This window comes from Globicephala melas, chromosome 18 (assembly GCF_963455315.2).
Source record: "Globicephala melas chromosome 18, mGloMel1.2, whole genome shotgun sequence".
NCBI classification, from domain to species: domain Eukaryota; kingdom Metazoa; phylum Chordata; class Mammalia; order Artiodactyla; family Delphinidae; genus Globicephala; species Globicephala melas.
This window is the reverse complement of record NC_083331.1, coordinates 4,020,560-4,041,824: the sequence shown is the minus strand read 5'-3', so window position 1 is coordinate 4,041,824 and position 21,265 is coordinate 4,020,560. Positions and strand designations below refer to the sequence as shown.

General features: G+C 38.8%; 1 protein-coding gene across 6 annotated transcripts in view; it reads right to left on the bottom strand.

Annotated features, from left to right (window-relative positions):
* CDK8 (cyclin dependent kinase 8) overlaps positions 1-21,265 on the bottom strand; it is a 121,281-nt gene that overhangs the window by 67,714 nt on the left and 32,302 nt on the right. For all 6 annotated transcript variants that reach the window (XM_030882642.2, XM_030882643.2, XM_030882650.2 and 3 more), the window contains exon 2: positions 1,414-1,489. In XM_030882642.2, coding sequence (XP_030738502.1) covers positions 1,414-1,489 — 76 coding nt within the window. The remainder of the gene's footprint in view (positions 1-1,413; positions 1,490-21,265) is intronic.

Here is a 21,265-nt window from a genome sequence, read left to right as displayed (position 1 = left end):
AAGCACATGAACAGCTCAGTGAGTTTTCACATGTGAAACCCACATGACCAGACCCAAAGCAAAACCAAGAAACAGAATAGCACCCTGAAAGCTCCCTCTTGTCTCCCCTCTGGTTCCTCCCTGCCCCTCTAAAGGTCATCCCTATCATGATGCCCAACATCACTGACCATAGTTCAACAGATTTTAATTCTTTAAAAGCGACTGCAGAACTGACAGTTAATGTACAGATATCTTGCCTCAAGATACAAGAGTATAAGAATTTTATCAATGAAATGAAATATAATTTCCAATACAGCATACCTTTCGTGAAGAATGCCCTCCATCTCATTCCTATTCTTCCCTCATCGAGGTAATTCTTACGTGTCCTCCAAAATCTGAAACCTTCCTTGATTCTCTAGTTTAGATACATATACCCTTTTCCCATTCTCTATTCCCTGCTACCACAGTGCTCGGCACACCATTCCTATTATTAGAAGAATTATAAGCCTTTCCTCATCAGTGTGCAAACGCTTAAGGCCAGGGATCCTGACTTGCTCTACGTGTTCTATGTTTACTTCTTCTTGGTCTAGTTCCTGTCAACATGATACACAATAAATGACTCTTAGTTGAAAACCCAGTGGTATAGAATCTGTTAAAAGAGTAATATTATTTAAATTAATACCTCCAGGTCGCAACAGCCTATATCTGTGTAGACAGAGGGCTGAAAGCAATAGAAGTAAAGATTATTACAATATATATTCTAGAATATTCTGATTAAAGACAGAAAAGACAAGTTTGGACCCATAGTTTCACAATAGTAAAAGCTGAAGTAAAGTCTCAGAGAATACTCACTTTAAATGTAAGAATAATTATTTAATAATGCATTAACATGAAGAATATTTTCCTTCAGAATCAAATTGAGATTCTAATTACCATATGGCAATGGTATGCCTCCAAAAAGGGGGGGTATATAATTTTACTTATTCAAATGAACAGACAGATACAATGAAAATCAAATAATCTCATTTTAAGTTCATAAGTAACGACATTAATCTCATCTTATTAAAATAGAAATATTAATTTTATATGAATTAACATATAACATAATAAACAATTTTATTGCACTCAATGAAATAATAATAACTGGATCCTTAACTATTTAGTGACATTTTTTGGAAAAATATATAGTTACATAAACAACTGAGATTTACTTAACCCCAAATACGTGAATTTACATAGAAATTTTTACTAGAACTACATGCCACCTTTACTTCTCTTTAAAAAACAAATATATTTTGCTATAGATAGTAGATATGAAAAATATTTCTCAACTTTCAATTAATGTGTGTATGTGACAAATACAATTCAGAGACCTATATAGATGACACCCATAAATCAGCTGACAGTAACGATGATAAAAAGAGCTTCACTTACTGCTATTTCTCTACATGCCGACATAGAGATCCCGGTTCCTTCTATTTGTTTTAAAGCATAGTCTTTATCATCTTTCCTGTAAAAACAAAGTTATTTTAATATACAGATAAATCTAAATGTATGTGCATTTTTAATAAAATAAAAAATAAATATAAATCACATACACTTCGACACCTTTCACATATAATCACATAATTTCATATGGGAGAAACTTCAGGTAATCTATTCCAATCCCATTACTTGATGAGGAAAGTTAGATTCCAAGGAATAAAAAGACTTGTCCAAGGCTCTATGGTTATTTGCAGAAGAGAAAGATTCAGAAATGAAGCTCCTGACTTCCAATAATAGGTTCTTTCTGCTCTAATATGTATACACTTCCTGTGTGTGTGTGTGTGTGTGTGTGCGCGCGCGCGCGTGTGTGCGTGCATATATAAAACACGGTCTCTTAAAGCCCATTTGGATATTGGGGTGTCAAAAAAATTAAGAAATGAATGCATCATTCATAAAGTACAAAATGGTTATAATTTAAAACATGTTATATAGTTCATATCCCCAAATACCTTCAAAGGGATTCACTCGACATATGTTTACTGAGCACTTACTGTGTCTCCAGAACTGTGCTAAGTCCTGGGGATACAAGGGAATTCCTTCCTTTATGGAGCTTTCTGTGGCTACTGGCGGTGAGAGATAACTAACCCACCACAAGACAATATGATAATGCTGTGACAGAGCAAGTACGAACCGCAGAGCTACCCAAAAGTCACTCTTTTGCCTGGAGACCCAGGCAAAGCCTTCTCAGAGGAAATTCCATCTCACTGAGGCCCAAATGGCAGTCCTCAGACTTTCTGGACTCAGGACCCTTTTACTCTCTTAGATGTCTCTGAGGACCCTGAAGAGGTTCTGTTTGTTCTATCAATATTAACCCTCTTAGAATTGAAAAATGGGAACTCTTAAAAAACACAACCTACGAAAGCACATATCCATTATCCACCAGAGCAATGGCATCATCACGTGTCACGTCACCTTTGAGAAAAACCCACTGTACACTCGTGAGAATCAGCATGAAGAAAGGCATATAACATAGCACTGTTATGAAAACAGTGTTGACCTTGCCGACCCTCTGAAAGGATTTTGAGGACACCTAGAGCTTCTCAGATCGCACTTTGAAAACTGTGCTCTGTGTGTGTGTGTGTGTGTGTGTGTGTGTGTGTGTGTGTGTGTGTTAAGAGGGGAACAAAGTGTGAGGGCACATGAGGTGAGGGAAAAGCACTTGAAGAACATACATTAAACAACGGGAGATGAGGATGGGGATACAGTTAGGAACCAGATCATAAAAGTCTTTTTATACTCCAAGAACAAGAGGAGACGCTCTGTTAACAATTTTTAAACAGGAGAATATCAATCCTCCTCTGCTTTGGCGGCCTTTTAAATGTTGGGGGGCAGTAAATAAAGACAGGAAACCGAGAGACCAGCCAAGTCCACAGTGTCCAAACTACTCAGGTGGGAGATGATGCTGGCTGCTGCCAAGGGGACAGACTGGAGCGACGGAAGGCAGACCAGCAGCACAAAGGACAGAACCCTGGGAATGAGGAAGGAGATGGGGTCAGACATAATGACTCCTGCCCCAGGGAACAGGCCAACACAACATCATCCCCCGGAACAGGAAACACAGCAGGAGGAAAAGGTCCAAGGGAACAGGAGGATGATGGCTCCACTGTGCGCAGGCTGAGTCTGGTACCTGTGAGACACCTACGTGGGGATGGCAAGCTGAATGAGCACGTCTAAAGCTCAAGAGAAAGCTGAAGATGTCAGCATATGCACACTGTCAACCAACCCAGGAGAGTACATGAGGCGAGACCAAAGAGCAGGACTGGTAAGAAAAGGATTTTCCAAAAAGGGCAGAACAGTAAACAGTATCCAAAGTCGCCGAGAAGTCTAGTGAGGTGAGGAGCGAGCAGTGTCCACTGAATTTAGCAACGATCAAGTCACCAGGGGACACTGGACTAGGCAAAAATAGTCGCAGTGACGTCTGGCAGATACTGCAGAAGGCTGGGGAATGAAGGGGGCATAAGTTAACTGAGACAATAAAAGTAGGTAATTCTTTGAAGGTGATAAAATAAGGCAGCAGCTGGAGGAATGCACAAGGTTAAAGAATTTTTTTTAAGATGTAAGAGGCTTGATTATGTTAAGTACTGAAAGGAAGAACCCAGAGAGAAGGAGATGAGAGGGAGAAGAGCAAAGACTGAAATGCTGGGGAGAGATTAGATTCAGAGCGAGAAGGAGAAATGTGTCTTCCACTGTTAACAGGAAGACAAAGGAGGGAGGAAAGGATAGATACCGGTGCAAAGAAGTTGGTTCAGAGGCAAAAAGTCAGGGGAGTTCTCATTTTGATGGCTTTCATTATTTTTCTGATGTTGGAAATGAGGTCAAATACTAAAAGTAAGGGGGCTTCCCTGGTGGCGCAGTGGTTGAGAGTCCGCCTGCTGATGCAGGGGATACGGGTTCGTGCCCCGGTCCAGGAGGATCCCACATGCTGCGAAGCGGCTGGGCCCGTGAGCCACGGCCGCTGAGCCTGCACATCCGGAGCCTGTGCTCCGCAACGGGAGAGACCACAACAGTGAGAGGCCCGCGTACTGCAAAAAAAAAAAAAAAAAAAAAAAAACTAAAAGTAAGGGCAGAGTGATAGAGCCGGAGTTAAGGTTTGACTGAACAGATGAGTAACTCCTTATAAAATCAGTAAGTTTAATACTTTATCATTTTAAGTTATCCATAAAGTTTATGTAACTTTATCTTTCCTTTTATAACATATTTACACCACATCCTTAGTTGTAAAAACAAATCACAATTACATTATTTTTCTGAAAAAAGATTTGTTTTACGACAATCAGATTTACAAGTACTTTCCTGTAAAGCACCATGGGCACACATTATGTTAAAAATACACTAAGAATATCTGTACTTAATGTTCACCAAGTCTGAATGATTTCTGAAAGAATTAAAGGAGACATTAAAGAGGGTGACACAAAACTAAAATGAAATTGGGATCAGAATAAATCTGTTAGAGATTAGACAGTTCATGTGCATGGTACTGATTTAACCAGATGGTCAACCCAGGAGTGTAACAGGTTCTGTTATATCTACTGTTGAGGATAACTTCCTAGACTTGAGCCTTCTAAGGAAAGAGAGAGAGAACGGTGGGGAAGGAAATAAATTAAACCAGAGACTAACTCACCTCCTTGACAACACCCCCTGGACTTTCTCTTTGTTAAAGACAGCCATGTGAAAATGTCTTCAAAATGAGCTAAAAAATTCTAATCTGCAATCAGTTCTCTCCCCCATCCCAAGTAGTTAATGTTTTATATTTTATAAAAGTAAGTTATCAGAAAGAAAGGTAAAATGGGAGAACAAAAAAACTTTGAAAAGATGTGATTATCAAAAATGCAACTGCCTCTTAAAAATCACCTAATAATAATTACCATCATAACATAATAGTGCTTTGTGGTTTACAGAGCACACTTATCTCTCTAGCCATGCACACAACACTTTTTTGTAAAAAGGCACCCTGGAGAGGAAAAAGATTCGTTCCCTACGTTCAGTCATGATCCAGTCGAAGTAGTCAGATTGTATCAGTGATAACTGCAGTACAGTGCTCTATATAATAGTACCATAAACAGAGGGAATGATCAACTAACTATACCTTGAAGGGTTGAAGGAAGATGAAAGAAAGCTTCAGAAAGAGTCTACTTAAGCAGAGATTCTTAAGACTTAAGAAGTTTGTCAGGAAAGGAAGGAGGGGCTGGGAAAAGAAATCAGTAGTTATATGAGGCATCCCAGGGAGTGGGAAAAGCATGTATAAAAATACAGAAGCACAGACAGGATCTGGCATGCTCAGAGAACAGCAAAGACCGGCAGCAGCTTAAAATCATGGAAACACATGGACAGCCCTGAGGTTTGCCTACCTTAGAAACAGACAGAGGTAGGGTGGGAGGGGGACTTTCATGCCAGCTCTCTCCAAAGGGTGCAGAATATGTATACTTCACTTCAAGGAGTGTACAAAACAAATGAGTATGACAAGAAAACATCACATTTAAAAATAAATAAACAAAGTTGAGAGAAAGTGTGTCATGTGAGAAGACCAAAAAGAAGAGAGCACAGCCATGATGAACACTTGCCTTTAACAGATGGGAGGGGAAGTCAAAAATATAAAATGGCTATAAAGGAGTGGTTAAAAAAAAATGAGTAGTGTTTTGGTAAAATAGAGTACTGAACACATATCAAATTTCACTCCCCTCCTAACACCCTACTAAGACTATGGCAAAGAAAAAATTTTAAAGACATAAACCCATAAGGATGAAAAATGAGAGAGAAGATAGCATAAAAATTTGGAAACTAGAATGTAAGTGGACAAACAGTAGAACAGTAGCTGATGACAAGGATCCAAGAAAACCAAATAAGAAGCTGATAGCAAAGAAAGCTGAGAACCAATTAGATTTGCAGAGCCAAATCCTCCAAAGCAGAGACTTGAGAGGACAAGATCCATCTGGAAGCAGAACTGGCTGGGTAGAAGATAAACTGAAGAGAGAGCCTAGAAAACAGAGCAATAAAACAAAGTTAGAGAAATGTGAAATAAAAATAGGGGAACTAGAGAACCAGTCCATGAAATCCAACACACAAATAATTAGGAGTTTCAGAAAAAAAGAACAGAGAAAAGAGAGGAAGAAAACTTACAAAGTAATTCAAGGAAACTCCCCAAACTGAAGGACAGGATTTGTAAACCTGGAAGGGTTCAGTGAGTTCCTACCACAAATGAATTAAAACAGATGCACATCAAGACAATATTTAGGCATTTCAGAAAAGTGGAGACAAGCAGTAGATTTTACAAGCTTCCAGTGAAGATGGGTAACGGCCACTTAAAAAGGGTCAATATTATTCAGCCACGAGAAAGAAGGAAATCCTGCCATTTGTGGTAACATGGATCATGGGTAGACCTTGAAGGCATTATGCTAGGTGAGACAAGTCAGACAGACAAGGACAAATACTGCATGCATATCACTTATATGTGCAGTCTCTCGTAAATACAGAAAGTAGAATAGTGGTTACCAGGGGCTGGGGGCTAGGGGACTGAGGAGATGTTGTTTAAGAGTAAAACTTGCAATAAGAAGATAAAAAATCCTGGAGCTCTAATCCCGGAGATCTACTGCACAGCACAGTGATTATATACAACAATACCGTATTACAAACTTCAAAGTTGCTAAGAGACTATATCTTAATTATTTCCATCACAGAAAAGAAATGATAATTATGTGACATAATAATTCTGGTTAACAAAATAATTTTCCAGAACTGTTCAACCTTATCACTGATGTAAACAACTATCTTCCCTTGCCAGACACTTAATCAGCTCTACATGCGCTCGGATTAGGTGTTTGGCTATTTTTGAAGCATCATTAGGGAAAGACTGTACTTGAACCCCCATGGAAATGACCTTGCCATATTCTGCAGTAAAACTCCTTGGATCCATAGCTCTCAATTACAACAACACAACACTTCCTCAAGTTACTGGAAGACTGTCCAGCCAGAGACCCCAAATTGAGGATTGCTAAGAATCGTCCAGAAGATGGTCTTAGAATGAGAAAGCTTATACCCAAGACCTTTGGATCAAGCAGCATGAGAGAGAGAGCTTCCACCCCCAGGGCTTATGGAACAAAATCTAAATGGCCAGAACCAAAGACAGTCAGGCTTTAATCTGCATGCTTTCCCCACCTTCCCGCACCGCCAGCTCTTCCCTTCCTCTCTGCTGCTTTAAATTTCTGAATTTTTAACAGATACTTGTTATCTCTAACAATGATATCTATAATATTGCTCTTTGCATCCCCAGTCACTCCTTGTATGAGTCTCATACCTGGCTGCAATTTGCTCAGGATTTCACTAAAATATGCAAACAAGCCAACTGTTGAGATTGTAGCCACTTTCTTTTGGGTGCAACTCAGCTCACTCTAGTTCTTGGGCAATTACACTCAACTACTAAGCAACTCTTTCTTTTGTTTTGTTTTGTTTTTTATTTCTTTTTGGCTGCACTGGGTCTTTGTTGCTGCTCGCAGGCTTTCTCTAGCTGTGGCGAGCAGGGGCTACTCTTCGGCACGCGGGCTCTAGGTGCATGGGCTTCAGTAGTTGTGACGCGCAGGCTTCAGTAGTGTGGCTTGAAGGCTCTAGAGCGCAGGCTCAGTAGTTGTGGTGCACGGGCTTAGCTGTTCCGCAGCATGTGGGATCTTCCCAGACCGGGGCTTGAACCCACGTCCCCTGCATTGGCAGGCAGATTCTTAACCACTGCACCACCAGGGAAGTCCATAAAATGGTAAACTAAAATAGTAAATAAGACAGACAGCCCCTCTGATGTCAAACCTAGGAAAGTTTCTGTCTACACCAAAACCACACTTGGGACCTTGGCTCTTGGCTTAGAAGTAGACTACAAACTGTCCGTAATCTCTCAGCATTTGTCAGTGTTCTAGAGTTCAAATGTGATCTCCAGAGTCTTATATGTGCACAGCCATTTTTGCTTTGCATGATTCAATAACTGACCCCACAACAACAAAAAGTAGTCACAAAGAACTGACTGCAGTCCAACAGTAGATGAGACTCTCTGAAGTCTCCTGATCAACAGAATTCCAGCACAGAGAAGATCTGGATTTCACAGAACAATATCCTCAATGGCTGAATCTGGCCAAAAAGAGGGACTAAGAAAGTGAAAATAAACCCCACTGAAAATCAGATTGTGATATCCCTAACAGATTAGCAGCAAGGCCTCTGTAGAAAAGGCAAACAGGAAATAAAGTTTTGCCCAAGGCCACACCAGAATGGCAAAATGACTAAAATGGCCCTTTTTTGAGTGATTACTGCTCTCTTACCAATGAGTCCCCAGCTCTGCTTCATTCCGCCTACCTCTGAACAGAATACTCAGATACCCAATTACCAAACTGACCCCACCTCACAACAGTATCCAATGCAGAGCTGGTCTACTTCCCAATCTCTCCTTAGAATCATTCAGCCCAAACCTACCGACGAAGCCCCACTTGCTCTGGTTCCCAGGTTGTGCACTTGCCCTTGCTGCAGCAGGCAAGTAAACTTTCCTACAGGTGCATTCGGTGGCCTGTAACATTCATGATGCCCAATTACCTTACATGAAGTCACAATGCATTAAAGCAAATTGAAACACCAGTCCCTTTAATTTACATCGGGTCAGCTCTTAGAGAACACATTCTAACTAGCCATGCTATACTTTGCTTAAAATTCCTTGTCGTAGTTAACATGTTTTGCTCTTTTGATCATTCTGACAAATGAAATCCACAAGTTAACTTGCTGGTTAATGACATAAGCTTATTTAAAAGATTATTAGACCTACTAATTCTTGATTTGGGGGCATTCCTGTGCTCGGCACAGCTATAGTACCTGAGATACACCAGTGAGCAAGATAGACCCAACAGGAGGTACTTTCAAGTCTCTTGGCAACTCCAGAGGCCAAACTCCAAGAAGTTACAAAGCTTCTTGTAAACCTAGCTATGAATCTCTCTCCTCTGCATTATCTTGTGGGATTTAAGCTCAATTTGTTAGCTCTCATACTTCAAACACATCTTTACCTTGTTTGGAAAAAAAGCTATGCAGAGCTTAAAAAGTATTTCTAACCTTGGAAACTGGAAAGAAACTCCTGGTCCTTTCTGTCTGTTTAGTTACAAGATTACAGTAACATGATCAGATATCACTAAATGTAGGGGGTTTCCATCAAAGACAACTACCAACCTATCTTTCTTAGATCACCTTCCCAGTGTCATTTTTCTGAACATAACTCTACAAAGAGTAAAGTTATATAATCAGGCATCCTGACTTCAAGAACTATATTTTGACACTGGTCATATAATCATTCTTTTTCTCCTTAATATTCGTGCTAGAAGAAATGAGCAACAATGAAAACAGAAATTAATGTGTAATATTTTCCTCCCTAATAACTGGTCTTCCCTGCTATTTCGCATATCTGCCTAATTTATTTCTACTTGGCCCCAAACATTTTCTTCTTAAAAGTAGCATTACATCGGGCATGTGAATACACCTGAATATTTCTTAAATATTAACGTGTTGTACTCCAAGTATTATTGTGAATAAGTACTCAAGATTGATGTGCTATTAAGGTACCCTATAAATGTTTTTCCCTTAATCTACCTTTTAAATTCATAAGAATGGGAGCCTATTATAATGGAAGAAGAGAATGGGACAGAGATGAGAGGATGAAAAATAAAGAAAAACGTAGGGCCTTGTACAGACTGACAATGCCAGGATGCCATGTATCGAGCAGTATTTTCAACTCAATTCCATGTACAAAAAACAGCAAAAACAATCAGTTAAATGGAACTATCACTACTCAAGTACAAAAATAAAACTTCCTAAAATTACGGGGGAAAAATTATGGTGGGAGGAGAGTTAAATTTGGCAAATGCCAAAGATATGTAAAATTTATGAAAATTTCAACAGAATTACATAGATATTTGACAATGTTAAACACAATAAAATTAAGATCTGATTAGATTAGACTTAAAAATCACACAACATCAGCACACACTAGTAGGATCAAGATTGGAGGCAAGCACATAGCACAGGGAGATCAGCTAGGTGGTTTGTGACCACCTAGAAGGGTGGAATAGGGAGGGTGGGAGGGAGACGCAAGAGGGAGGAGATATGGGAATATATGTATATGTATAGCTGATTCACTTTGTTATAAAGCAGAAACTAACACACCATTGTAAAGCAATTATACTCCAATAAAGGTGTTAAAAAAAGAAAAAAAAGTTGAATCACTATGTTATACGCCTGAAACTAACATAATATTGTATATCAACTATATTTCAATTTTTTATAAAGTGTATTAAATCCATGCAGTTATACTTTATATTTGTTGAATACCATAATGAATAAGAATTGTCAACCTCAATCAGAATTAATCTCAAAATCTAAAAAAAAAAAGATTGGATGCAAGAATGTTAATTAGGAAGCTATTGTCAATAATCCAAAAATCAAATAACAAGTACCCAAACTATAAATTTTGCTATTTTCAATACATAAGTGAACAGCAGTGGAATTAAAGAGTGATAAACTCAAGCCGGCTGCCTAAGAACAATCCCAGATACAGGTGCTGGGCTTCACAGGAAAGAAGAAACCTGTCTCTTTCTCCCGTTTCCTTCCAGCCCTGCCCCACCTCAATCACACATAAGGTAAAATTGGCCAGGGACTCACTGTAATTAGCTAAGGATGTAACATCTCACCAGAAACGAGATGGCTGCACAGAATAAGAAAAGATGCAGTATATCTCCAAGTGGGCAGGGCTGGGGGGGCACTAGCTGCCGGCCGGGGTCGGGTCAGATTGGAGAAGCTTACGTCTTGCAGCAATATCAATAGTAATCTTTTGTATTTGGCACTTTCATACCATTCTGCAAAAAATCACTCTACTAGTAGATTTATAAGCCCTGTGTTCTCCTAATTCTGGGAGCAAGGTCACCTGCGGGGAGGAAGCAGAGACATTTCCCAGGAGTGGGAAGCATACCTCTGCCCTCAACTTCCCCAAATACCAGAAAGCCTATTTCTCCACAAGTGTATATTCAACAAATGTGACTTCCAGACAGGGAGACAAAGAGTGGGACTCCCAGGAGATGATGACAATGCGTAACAAGCACTTTCCACATACCAAGTACTACACTAAGCACTTAAGATAAACACATGTTAAAGTCCATGCCTCACATGATCTGGAACAATTTACATAAAATGTGTTTTGCGTGTATGTAGTTATGTATAGAGAGGATGCATACATGCTTTCTGTATAAATATTTATGCACGTACATAAATATATTTAAAATACATGTGTAAATGTGTGTACATGTATACATATATAGTGTATACATATATACATGTATACTTACCCATATATACAGAGAGATATATACAGATATACATCCCAATATACATGTGTGTATATGTATACACAGAGGAAGAGGAAGAAGAAAATAATTTTTTAGTATAGTTAAGTTACTAACTGGCCATTGTACTATTTTAACTCAAATAGACATGAGAATAATTATACAGGTGTTTCATGAAGAAAAAATGTACCATGGTTATTATACAGTTTACATAGCTATGACAGATTATCCCTTATACAGCAAGAGTTGTGTTTAATAATGACTCACAACAACTTACAATCATTATCCTATCTTACATACAAGGACAGAGAATCCAAAGTCACAAGGCTAGACAGCAGCAAACCTGGACCTCAAACACAGGCAGTCATTCCAGAAAATATCTCCCCACAAGGCTCTATCAGTTTGTTCTGAAAGTGTGGCTACCAACTCGTTTACAAATTGCTTCCAGTTAAAATACTCTCAGGCAGCTTCACCACAGTGCAAATGGGTCACGTGTGAATGAACACACCTCCTCTATCTACATGAGCTAACACACTATTTTGCTTGTCATTAAAACACACAAACACACACACACACACTCTCAAACTCTGCTCCTGTCAGTGTCTAACTAACAACTTATCTGGCAATGAGCAGATATAAGCTATCAAAAACTTTTCATTTAAAGCTGTTGTCATATATTCTATGAACAACAAAAAAATAGGTCTGATACCTTAAAATAAAAGACCACCTGAATGTTCAAGTTTTATTTGTAGCATTCACATATCTATAATCTTTCAATTGTATAAAACTGAAAGAGAGCAAAGAGGTGAAAAAATTTTAATTGTGTATAAAACCTATGATTTAACAAATTAACATTCTGAGTGGTTTGAAGCCAAGAGAAAAGGCACAATAAGACTACAGGAAAGGAGGGAAGTACCCATAATTATCAGAACTAGATTAATCCCAAAATGTAAAGGTAGTGGGAAAAATTAATTTCCCACTTGGGGAAAAAACCCAGCTTGGAGCTTTTCACCATTGAGTATGATGTTAGCTGTGGGCTTGTTATATATGACTCATTATTTTGAGGTACTTTCCCTCTACACCCACTTTGTTGAGAGTTTTTATCATTAAAAAAAGGCTATATTTTGTCTAATGCTTTTTCTGCATCTATTAAGATGATCATATGATTTTTATCTTTCATTCTATTAACGTGGTGTATCATACTTACTGATTTGCGTATGATGAAGCATCTTTGCATGCCAGGGATATATTCCATTTGATCATGATGCATAAACCTTTTAATGTAATGCTGACCTGGGTTTGCAAATATTTTGTTGAAAATTTTTGCATCTATATTCATCAAATATTGAACTGTAGTTTTTCTTTCTTGTAGTGTCCTTACCTGGCTTTAGTACCAGGGTATGTTGGCCTCAAAAAATAAATTTAACAGTGATCCTCTCCTCTTCAATTTTTTGAAAGAGTTTGAGAAGAACTGGTGTTAATTCTTCTTTACATGTTTAGCAGAATTCCATAAGGAAACCATCTGGTCCTGGGCTTTTCTGTGTTGGGAGGTTTTCAATTACCGATTCAATTTCCTTACTCGTTTTGGTCTCTTCAGATTTTCTATTTCTTCATGATTCAGTCTTGGTAGGTTGTATGTTTCTAAGAATTCGTCCATTCTTCTACGTTATCCAATTTGTTGGCTTATAATTGTCCATAGTAGTCTCGTATGATCCTTTGTATTTCCGTGGTACCGTTTGTAATATCTCGTCTTTCATTTCTGACATTATTTGAATAATCCTGTCTCTTTATTTTCTTAGTCTAGCTAAAGGTTTGTCAGTTTTGTTTATCTTTCAAAAAACAGCTTAGTTTCATTGACCTTTTCTATCGTCTTTCTAGTCTCTATTTCATTTATTTCTGCATTGATCTTTGGTATTTCCTTCTTTATGCTAACTTTGTGCTTAGTTTGTTCTTTTCCTAGTTCCTTGAGGTGTAAAGTGAGGTTGTTTATTTCAGATCTTTCTTGTTTCTTATTGTAGGTGTGTATCACTATAAACTTCCTTCATAGAGCTGTTTTTAACACATCCCAAAAGTTTTGATATGTTGTATTTCCAGTTGTGTTTGTTTCAACGTATTTTCTTATCTCCTTTTCAGTTTCTTCTCTGACCCATTGGTTGGTTATTCAAGAGTGTGTTAATTTCCACATTCTGTGAATTCTGCAGGTTTCTTCCCGTTACTGATTTCTAGTTTCATACCACTGTGGTCAGAAAAGTCAGGTGATATGATTTCAATCTTCCTAAATTTGCTAAAACCTTTTTTTTTTTTTTGTAGTGAAGCAAGTAAAGTGTTTATTAGGAGGAAAAAGTACAATACGTGTGGATAGACACACAGGCAGGTTCAGAGAGGGAGTCACACCCTTGTGGTAGTTGCTAATACCTGTTTTATAGCTTAACATATGATCTATCCTGGAGAATGTTCCATGTGTGCTTGAGAACAATGTATATTCTGCTGCTGTTTGATGGAATGTGATATATATATATATATGTCTGTTAGGTCCATTTGGTCTAAAGTATGGTTCAAGTCCAATCTTTCCTTACTGATTTCTGCCTGGATGAAAGTGGGTTACCGAAGTCCCTTACCATATTGTATCATATTTCCCCCTTTGTATCTGTTAGTTTATACTTAATATATTTGGGTGCTCCAACGTTGGGGGGTATATATTTATGATTGCTATATTATTCTCTTGGTGAAATAAACCCTTTACCATTGGCTTTTAAAGAATCTCTTGCTACAGGTTTCGAGTTAAAGTCTGTCTTATCTGACTTAAGTATAGCTACTCCTGCTCTCTTTTGGTTTCTACTTGCATGGACTATCTTTTTCCATCCTTTCACTTTTGTGTGTGTGTGTGTGGTACGTGGGCCTCTCACTGCTGTGGCCTCTCCCGTTGCGGAGCACAGGCTCCGGATGTGCAGGCTCAGCAGCCATGGCTCACGGGCCCAGCCGCTCCACAGCATGTGGGATCTTCCCGGACCGGGGCACGAACCCGTATCCCCTGCATCGGCAGGCGGACTCTCAACCACTGCGCCACCAGGGAAGCCCTCCATCCTTTCACTTTGAGCCTATGTGTGTCCCTTGACACTAAAGGGAGTTTCTTACAGGCAACATATAGTTGGGTCTTGTTTTTTAATTTATTCAGTTACTCTATGTCTTTTGATTGGAGATTTTAACCCATTCACATTTAGAGTAATTATTGATAGATAAGGACTCACTAATGTTACCTTAATAACTGTTTTCTGGCTTACTGGTAATTCCCATATTCCTTTCAACCTCTCTTGCTGACTTCCTTAACGAATCAATGATTTTCTGCAGTGGCATGTGTTGATTCCCTTCTCTTCACCTTTTGTATATCAACTGTAGGTTTTTGCTTTGTGGTTAACATGAGGATTATAACAAAGATCTTAGAGATATAACTGTCTACTTTATACTGATAACTTCAATTGCATACAAATTGAAAGTAATATGCCCACGTTTACGAAAGGTAAGAAGGATCAAAACAAGATGAGCACAGAAGCACCAGAGCATACAAAGAGGGTTAGAGGTTAGAAAGGAGAAGGGACACCTTCAAGGAAAAGTGACAAATACTTGCTGTCACAGGGTCTGGCACAGCATATATGCAGTTGACACTGTTGGTTACTTACCCAGTATCCATTCCTCCTGATTCCTTCTTACAGAATGCTGTTTTGTTCAGGTTTATTTACTCTTCCTTAATGTAACTATGTGCCTCAAAAGAAGATGAGCCCTGGGGATTCCCTGCTAGTGCAGTGGTTAAGAATCCACCTGTCAATGCAGGCGACACAGGTTTGATCCCTGGTCCAGGAAGATTCCACATGCCACGGAACAACTAAGCCCGTGCACCACAACTACTGAGCCTGCGCTCTAGAGCCCGTGCGCCACAGCTACTGAAGCCCACGCGCCTAGATCCCATGCTCCGCAACAAGAGACGCCACCGCAGTGAGAAGCCCGCGCACCGCCAAGAAGAGGGGCCCCCGCTCGCCGCAACTAAAAGAAAGCCTGTGCACAGCACCAAAGACCCAACACAGCCAAAAACAACTAAATAAAACTTTTTTTTTTTTAAAAAAAGGAGCAAGACCGGTTTGGTGCACTATATTAAAAAAAAACAAAAAAAGAAGATGAGCCCTCCCTAGCCCTCAGGTGGGCCAGAATGGTCCAAAAGTAATTTTACTTCCCTTGCCTATGATTAGTTCAGAGACAGGCTATGAACCAATTCTGGCCAATGAGTCATGTGAAGACTGCTGGGTGGCTTCCCTGAGAAGGAGGGGCGGGGGCGTGACTTGATCATCAAAGAGCCTCTGGAAGAGAGAATCTCTCTCTTAGGAAGCGGAGCCCCACGTGCCTGTAACTATTTTACCTGCATGAGAGGATCTGCCTCAGGATGAAGCTAATGCTGAAGGCGACAGGACAGAGAGGGAAGGAGCCTGGCATCTCAATGACAACAGTGAGGTGCTGCGCCTGGAGAATGGCTGGAGGCTGCCTTAAATCTTGATTTAAGGGTTTTGTAAGATATCGAAACTTCCTTACTGAAAAATCATTTTGAGATAGAATTTTCTATTATTTGAAGCCAAATGCATTGTAATAGAAGAAAGGGCAAAGAGGAGAACTAGAACAGAAAGCCACAGTAAAGAACAAAGAAAATGTGAGGTAGCTCTTTAACAAGGTCTAAGGTGAAAAGAAGGCAGGATAAGAAATCTCTGCTGGGTGGCCCCCTTTTTTCCAATAAAATATAGATAGAAAGTTTGTTTTCACTTATTCAACTGTTTTAATGCATATTTATTATTTGTTAGGTCTTATTCCAGATGTTAACATCAGCAGTCCACAAGGCACCAGGTTCCCTGAGGCAAGAAGGAACTTGGTGCTTAGGAGGGGCTGAAACTCGTCCAACAGGGAAGGGAATGATGAGAGGTGACAATGGAGGTGAAGCCCAATCACCCAGGACGGGGAGGGCATGTGAAAGATTGTGAGTCATCACAAAATGCAATGAGAAGCCAATGAAGAGACATGATCAAAGTGACATTTTAAGAAGATCACACCAGCTGTTATGTGGGGAAAACTGAAATGAGGGAAATATGATGGAGAGAACAGGTTAAAAACCTATGGCTCACAAATACTGTAAGTCCACTTACGTGAGGTACTAGAGACAAAAAATGAAACGGTGGTCTTCAGGGGCTGGGGGAGGGAGAATGGGGCCTTAGTGCTTAATGGGGACAGAGTTTCAGTTTTTGCAAGATGAAAAGAATTCTTTGGACAGATACAGGGTAAGTACCATTCAATACCCTTTACATGAAGTTTAAACACATTCACAGCACTACTTAACACATATATGGTATGGAGGGATAAAGGCATCCATAGCAATTTTAACAGCAGCATGTTTGTTACTTCTAGGGTGAGAGATGTAAATTTGATCAGGGAGGGTGTATTAGCTTCTTATTGCTGCTCTAACAAGTTACTACAAACTTGGCTTAAAATAACACAAATGTATTATATTACAGAGCAGTAAGTTGGAAGTCCAACATGGGTCTCAGTGAGCTAAGATGAAGAGTGCCAGCAGGCTGCACTCTTTTTGGGAGGCCCTGGGTGAGAATCAGTTTCCTGCCCTTTCCAACTTACAGAGGCAACCACCACATTCCTTTGCTCATGGGCTTCTTCCTCCATCTTCAAAGCAAGAAACAATGGGTGAAGCCCTTCTCATACCATGCCGCTCTGACCTGGCTTCTGCTGCCACATCTCTTCCATTTCCCTCTTCCACTTTTAAGGATCTTTGTGATTACACTGGGCCCACTCAGTTAATCCAGAATAATCTTCCTATTTTAAGGTCAACTGATAAGAAACCTTAATGCCATCTGCAAATTTAATTTCCCTCTGCCAGTTAACTGAACATATTCAAAGGCTCTGGGGCTTAGGACATGGACATCTTCTGTGGGGGTAAGCATTACTCTCCCTCCCACAAAGGGCGCACAAGGAGCTTGAACTTTCTAATGTTTTATTCCTTAAGTAGAAAAATAAAAGTGTTCATTATGTTTTTTATTATGTCTCTTTATATGCCTCAAATATGTTTAAAGGCTTCTGATGTGAGGTTTTCTTTCAAGACAAATTTTTTAAACTTTCACAGAGCCTTAAGATTTTAATGAGATCACTCAGGAGCAGTAAGGGGAAAAGGGAAGGAAGTACAGAAGAATCAAGGCCTTGGCCCTGCTTCAACCTAAACAGATCCTCTTTTTATTGCTTCTTACTTTTCTACAAAACATTTCATTTGAAAAGAAAAAAAAGGATTCCAATTATTCAAACAAACAAATAAAAAGAATATCACTGGCCTGAGACTGTAAGAAAAACTATAATAAAATAAAAACAATTTATATGGTACAAAAAGTAGATAATTGACAAGCTAACTCAGGATTTAATGATAGCCAAAGAGATATGTTTAGCTCTACAAAGAGGCTATTGAGGAGCTGAATGATGCCTCTGATAGCCCTGCACGACTAAGGAGATAAAACTTACAGTCCAAGGACCACTAAAGCCAAGGAGAAAGAAGGAAAGGGTGTCAAGGAGTGCCCATGCACTTTTGATTGACACCCTAAAGAGCAGTACTCTAAGAAACAAGAACTATACTGACTCTCACGAGGACTGAAGCTCAGCTTCAAATATCAAAGCTTGAAAACAGATTAATGTAGTCCCAGATTGCTAGCTCCTTCAGGCACCAGATAAAGGTGCTCATTGTTAGAAGATACTACCTCCTAGGCATAAAGTTATTTCGACAGAAAAGTTTCAAACACAATGTCTAAAACACAGTTAAAAATAACCAAGCACACAAGGAGACAAAACAACTAGCAGAAACTGCAAACAATACAAATAGACTCGTAAGGGCTAACTAAGCATACAATATTCAAGATGATAAAACACTGAGAATTCTGACAGAATCTCAAATGCCCAAGAAAAGAACACAACAGATTTTTGAGGAGAAAAGAAAAAGTTCTAAAACTGAAAAAATGACTGCATTTAATAATACAATGGACGAACTTAAAAACAGAAGAAGTACAGCAGAAGGGATTATTAATGAACTGGAAGCTATATCATACGAAAATATTCAAAATAAAGAATAGAATGACAAAATGATGAAAACCATGAAGGAGAAAATCAGAGACATAAGTAATACAGATGAGAAGGGCTAGCATGCATATAATTGGATCCCATCAAGAGAGGAGAAAGAAACAAAAGAGAGACAGAGGGTACAACCAATATTTAATAAGACAATGGCTGAGAATTTTTCAAAACTAATGACAAAATTACAGATTCACGAAGCATTATGAATCATAGCAGCCTAAGTAAAAAGGGTGATCTTCAGGTAGAGAAAATGATCCAAAACGAAGCATGATAATGCAGACACATTACCTGCAAAGGAACAGTTCATTAGACCAACAGCTGATTTCTTGACAGAATCAACACAAAACAGAAGAGTAACAATATCTTAAAATACTGAAAGCAAAAAATTGCTAATCTAGAATTCTACACCCAGTAAAATGGTGGCATTTTCAGACAAACTAAAAGAGAGAATTTGTTAAGAGTACCACAGTAAACAAAATACTATGGCGTATTCTTCAGGTAGAAAGAAAATGATCCAAAAAGGAAGCACAATAATGCAGGAAGGAATAAGAAATGGAAAAAATGGTTGTAATTCTAAAGGAATATTAACTGTATACAACAATGGTAATATCTTGTAGAGTATAAACTTACAGAATTAAAAGATACAACACTGTCATATTAAGTCAGGGATGGGGGGAGTAAATGGGGTTGAAGTGCTCTAATATTCTTGTACTATTTGGGAAAAGAGTAAATGCACCAATTAATATTACACATGGTTAAGTCAAAGATGCATCTTTTAATACCTAGAATAACCATCAAAGGAATAGCAGGAGTATAGAACCTCCAAGTTAATAAATGAGTCTCTTGATAAAGACACTTGTAGATACTATAATTAGAAAGGACAATGGAAAACCAATAGTTCTGCCATTGTTAAGAAAGTGAAGGATAAAAAAAAAAGTGGGTGATCAAGGAAGGGGATATGATGGAGAATGTCACATTTTATCCTTAAACTCACAAGGAGAAATTTCTCTAAATATTAAAGGACAACCTTGCAAAATCCGTATTACTTCTAGTGCTGTAACAATCTTAATTAAACCCTACCACTATTACGGAACCTCTCCCTTGGAGCTGACAAACAACTTCAGTGGTGGCACCTCTAATAACCTCCAGACATTCTCACATACTACCCTCAACTCACTGGCAGGCTTTTAACAGGAACATTTTCTTTCTCCTATATGATACCACTCCAGGGAATTTAACAGGGAGGAATCTATTGGTAAAAGGAATTACTAGATTAAATGTTCTCCTAATGGCCCATTCCTTGAAATCTTCCTAACCAATAATCAGGTCATAGCTAATTTACTGGTGTCTCCTTATTTAAACCAAGCCCCAATTCAACACTGTTAGGAGTCTGACTTTTTGTGTGTGTGTGGGGGGAAAGTCTACTGATATTGGCAGCTTTATTAGGGCTAAACCCATCAAGGCCTGGATTACCTCATCCAAACGTCTACCCAAATTTAGACAATACTCTCTAAAAGCAGAAGTTAAAAGGACTAAAACCAACAATTGAAAACCTTGCAAAGAACTCATACCTCACACTAATCCTTGTAATACTCCCATCTTCATGATTAGAACAAAAACAAAATGGAAAGGGATATAAATTTATTCAGTATCTCAGGGTCACAAATAGGATAATTCATTTCCCCTCCCATCTCACTTTCCTACAGAACCAAACCAAAATATTATCTTCACTGCCTCCTGAAGCTGTATATTTCACACTTGTAGATCTGTGTCTTTCTATAGTGTTCCTTTAGATCAAAATAGTCAACACTTGTTTGCCTTGGGAAAGTCAACAATACATCTGGATAGTTATGCCCCAAGAGTTCACAGAGGCACCCTCCAATTTTTCAGCAAGTCCTCAACCAGTACCTCAAGGATCTTAAATTTGCATGGGCTTCTACTCTAGTCTAATATGTGACTGATCTTTCATTGTGTTCAAAAAGTGAGGTAAGGGACTTCCCTGGTGGACTCTGCACTCCCAATGCAGGGGGCCCAGGTTCGATCCCTGGTCAGGAACTAGATCCCACATGCATGCTGCAACTAAGAGTTCACATGCTGCAACTAAAGATCCCGCATGCCACAACAAAGATCCTGTGTGCCGCAACTAAGACTCAGCGCAGCCTAAAGAAATAAATATTAAAAAAAAAAAAAGGGTGAGGTAAGATCTAAGATTGATTACATTTTTCTATTTTAGCTCAGAAAGGACATAAGATTTCCAAAGAGAAGTTATGACATTATTAAAGTATACTAACTAATACATGATATATCCTACGGAGGTAGATCCCTTATTATTGACAAATTACAAATTGTTCAAAACTTTCCAAGGCATGTAACTAAGAGACAATTACAAAGACTCCTAGATCTCACTGACTACTGCAGGCAATGGGTTCCCATTTTCCTATAATTGTATGATTATTAATGATTTAACCAAGTCCTCAATGATTACAGCTCTTCCCTGGAAACCTAAACATGAACAGATCTTTTGCAATTTAAAATGAGCACTTCAGCAACTTTCTACTCTGAGATTACCTAATCATCATAAACTTTTCTACCAATCCATCCATGAGAGATCTGAACAAGCCCTCAATGTACTGACTTAACTTCATGGGAGTCATAAGAGATCAAGAGGTTACTAAAATTTCTCTTGACCCAGTGGCAAAAGACTACCCAATCTGTCTAAGAATAGCCACAGTAGTCAAAGT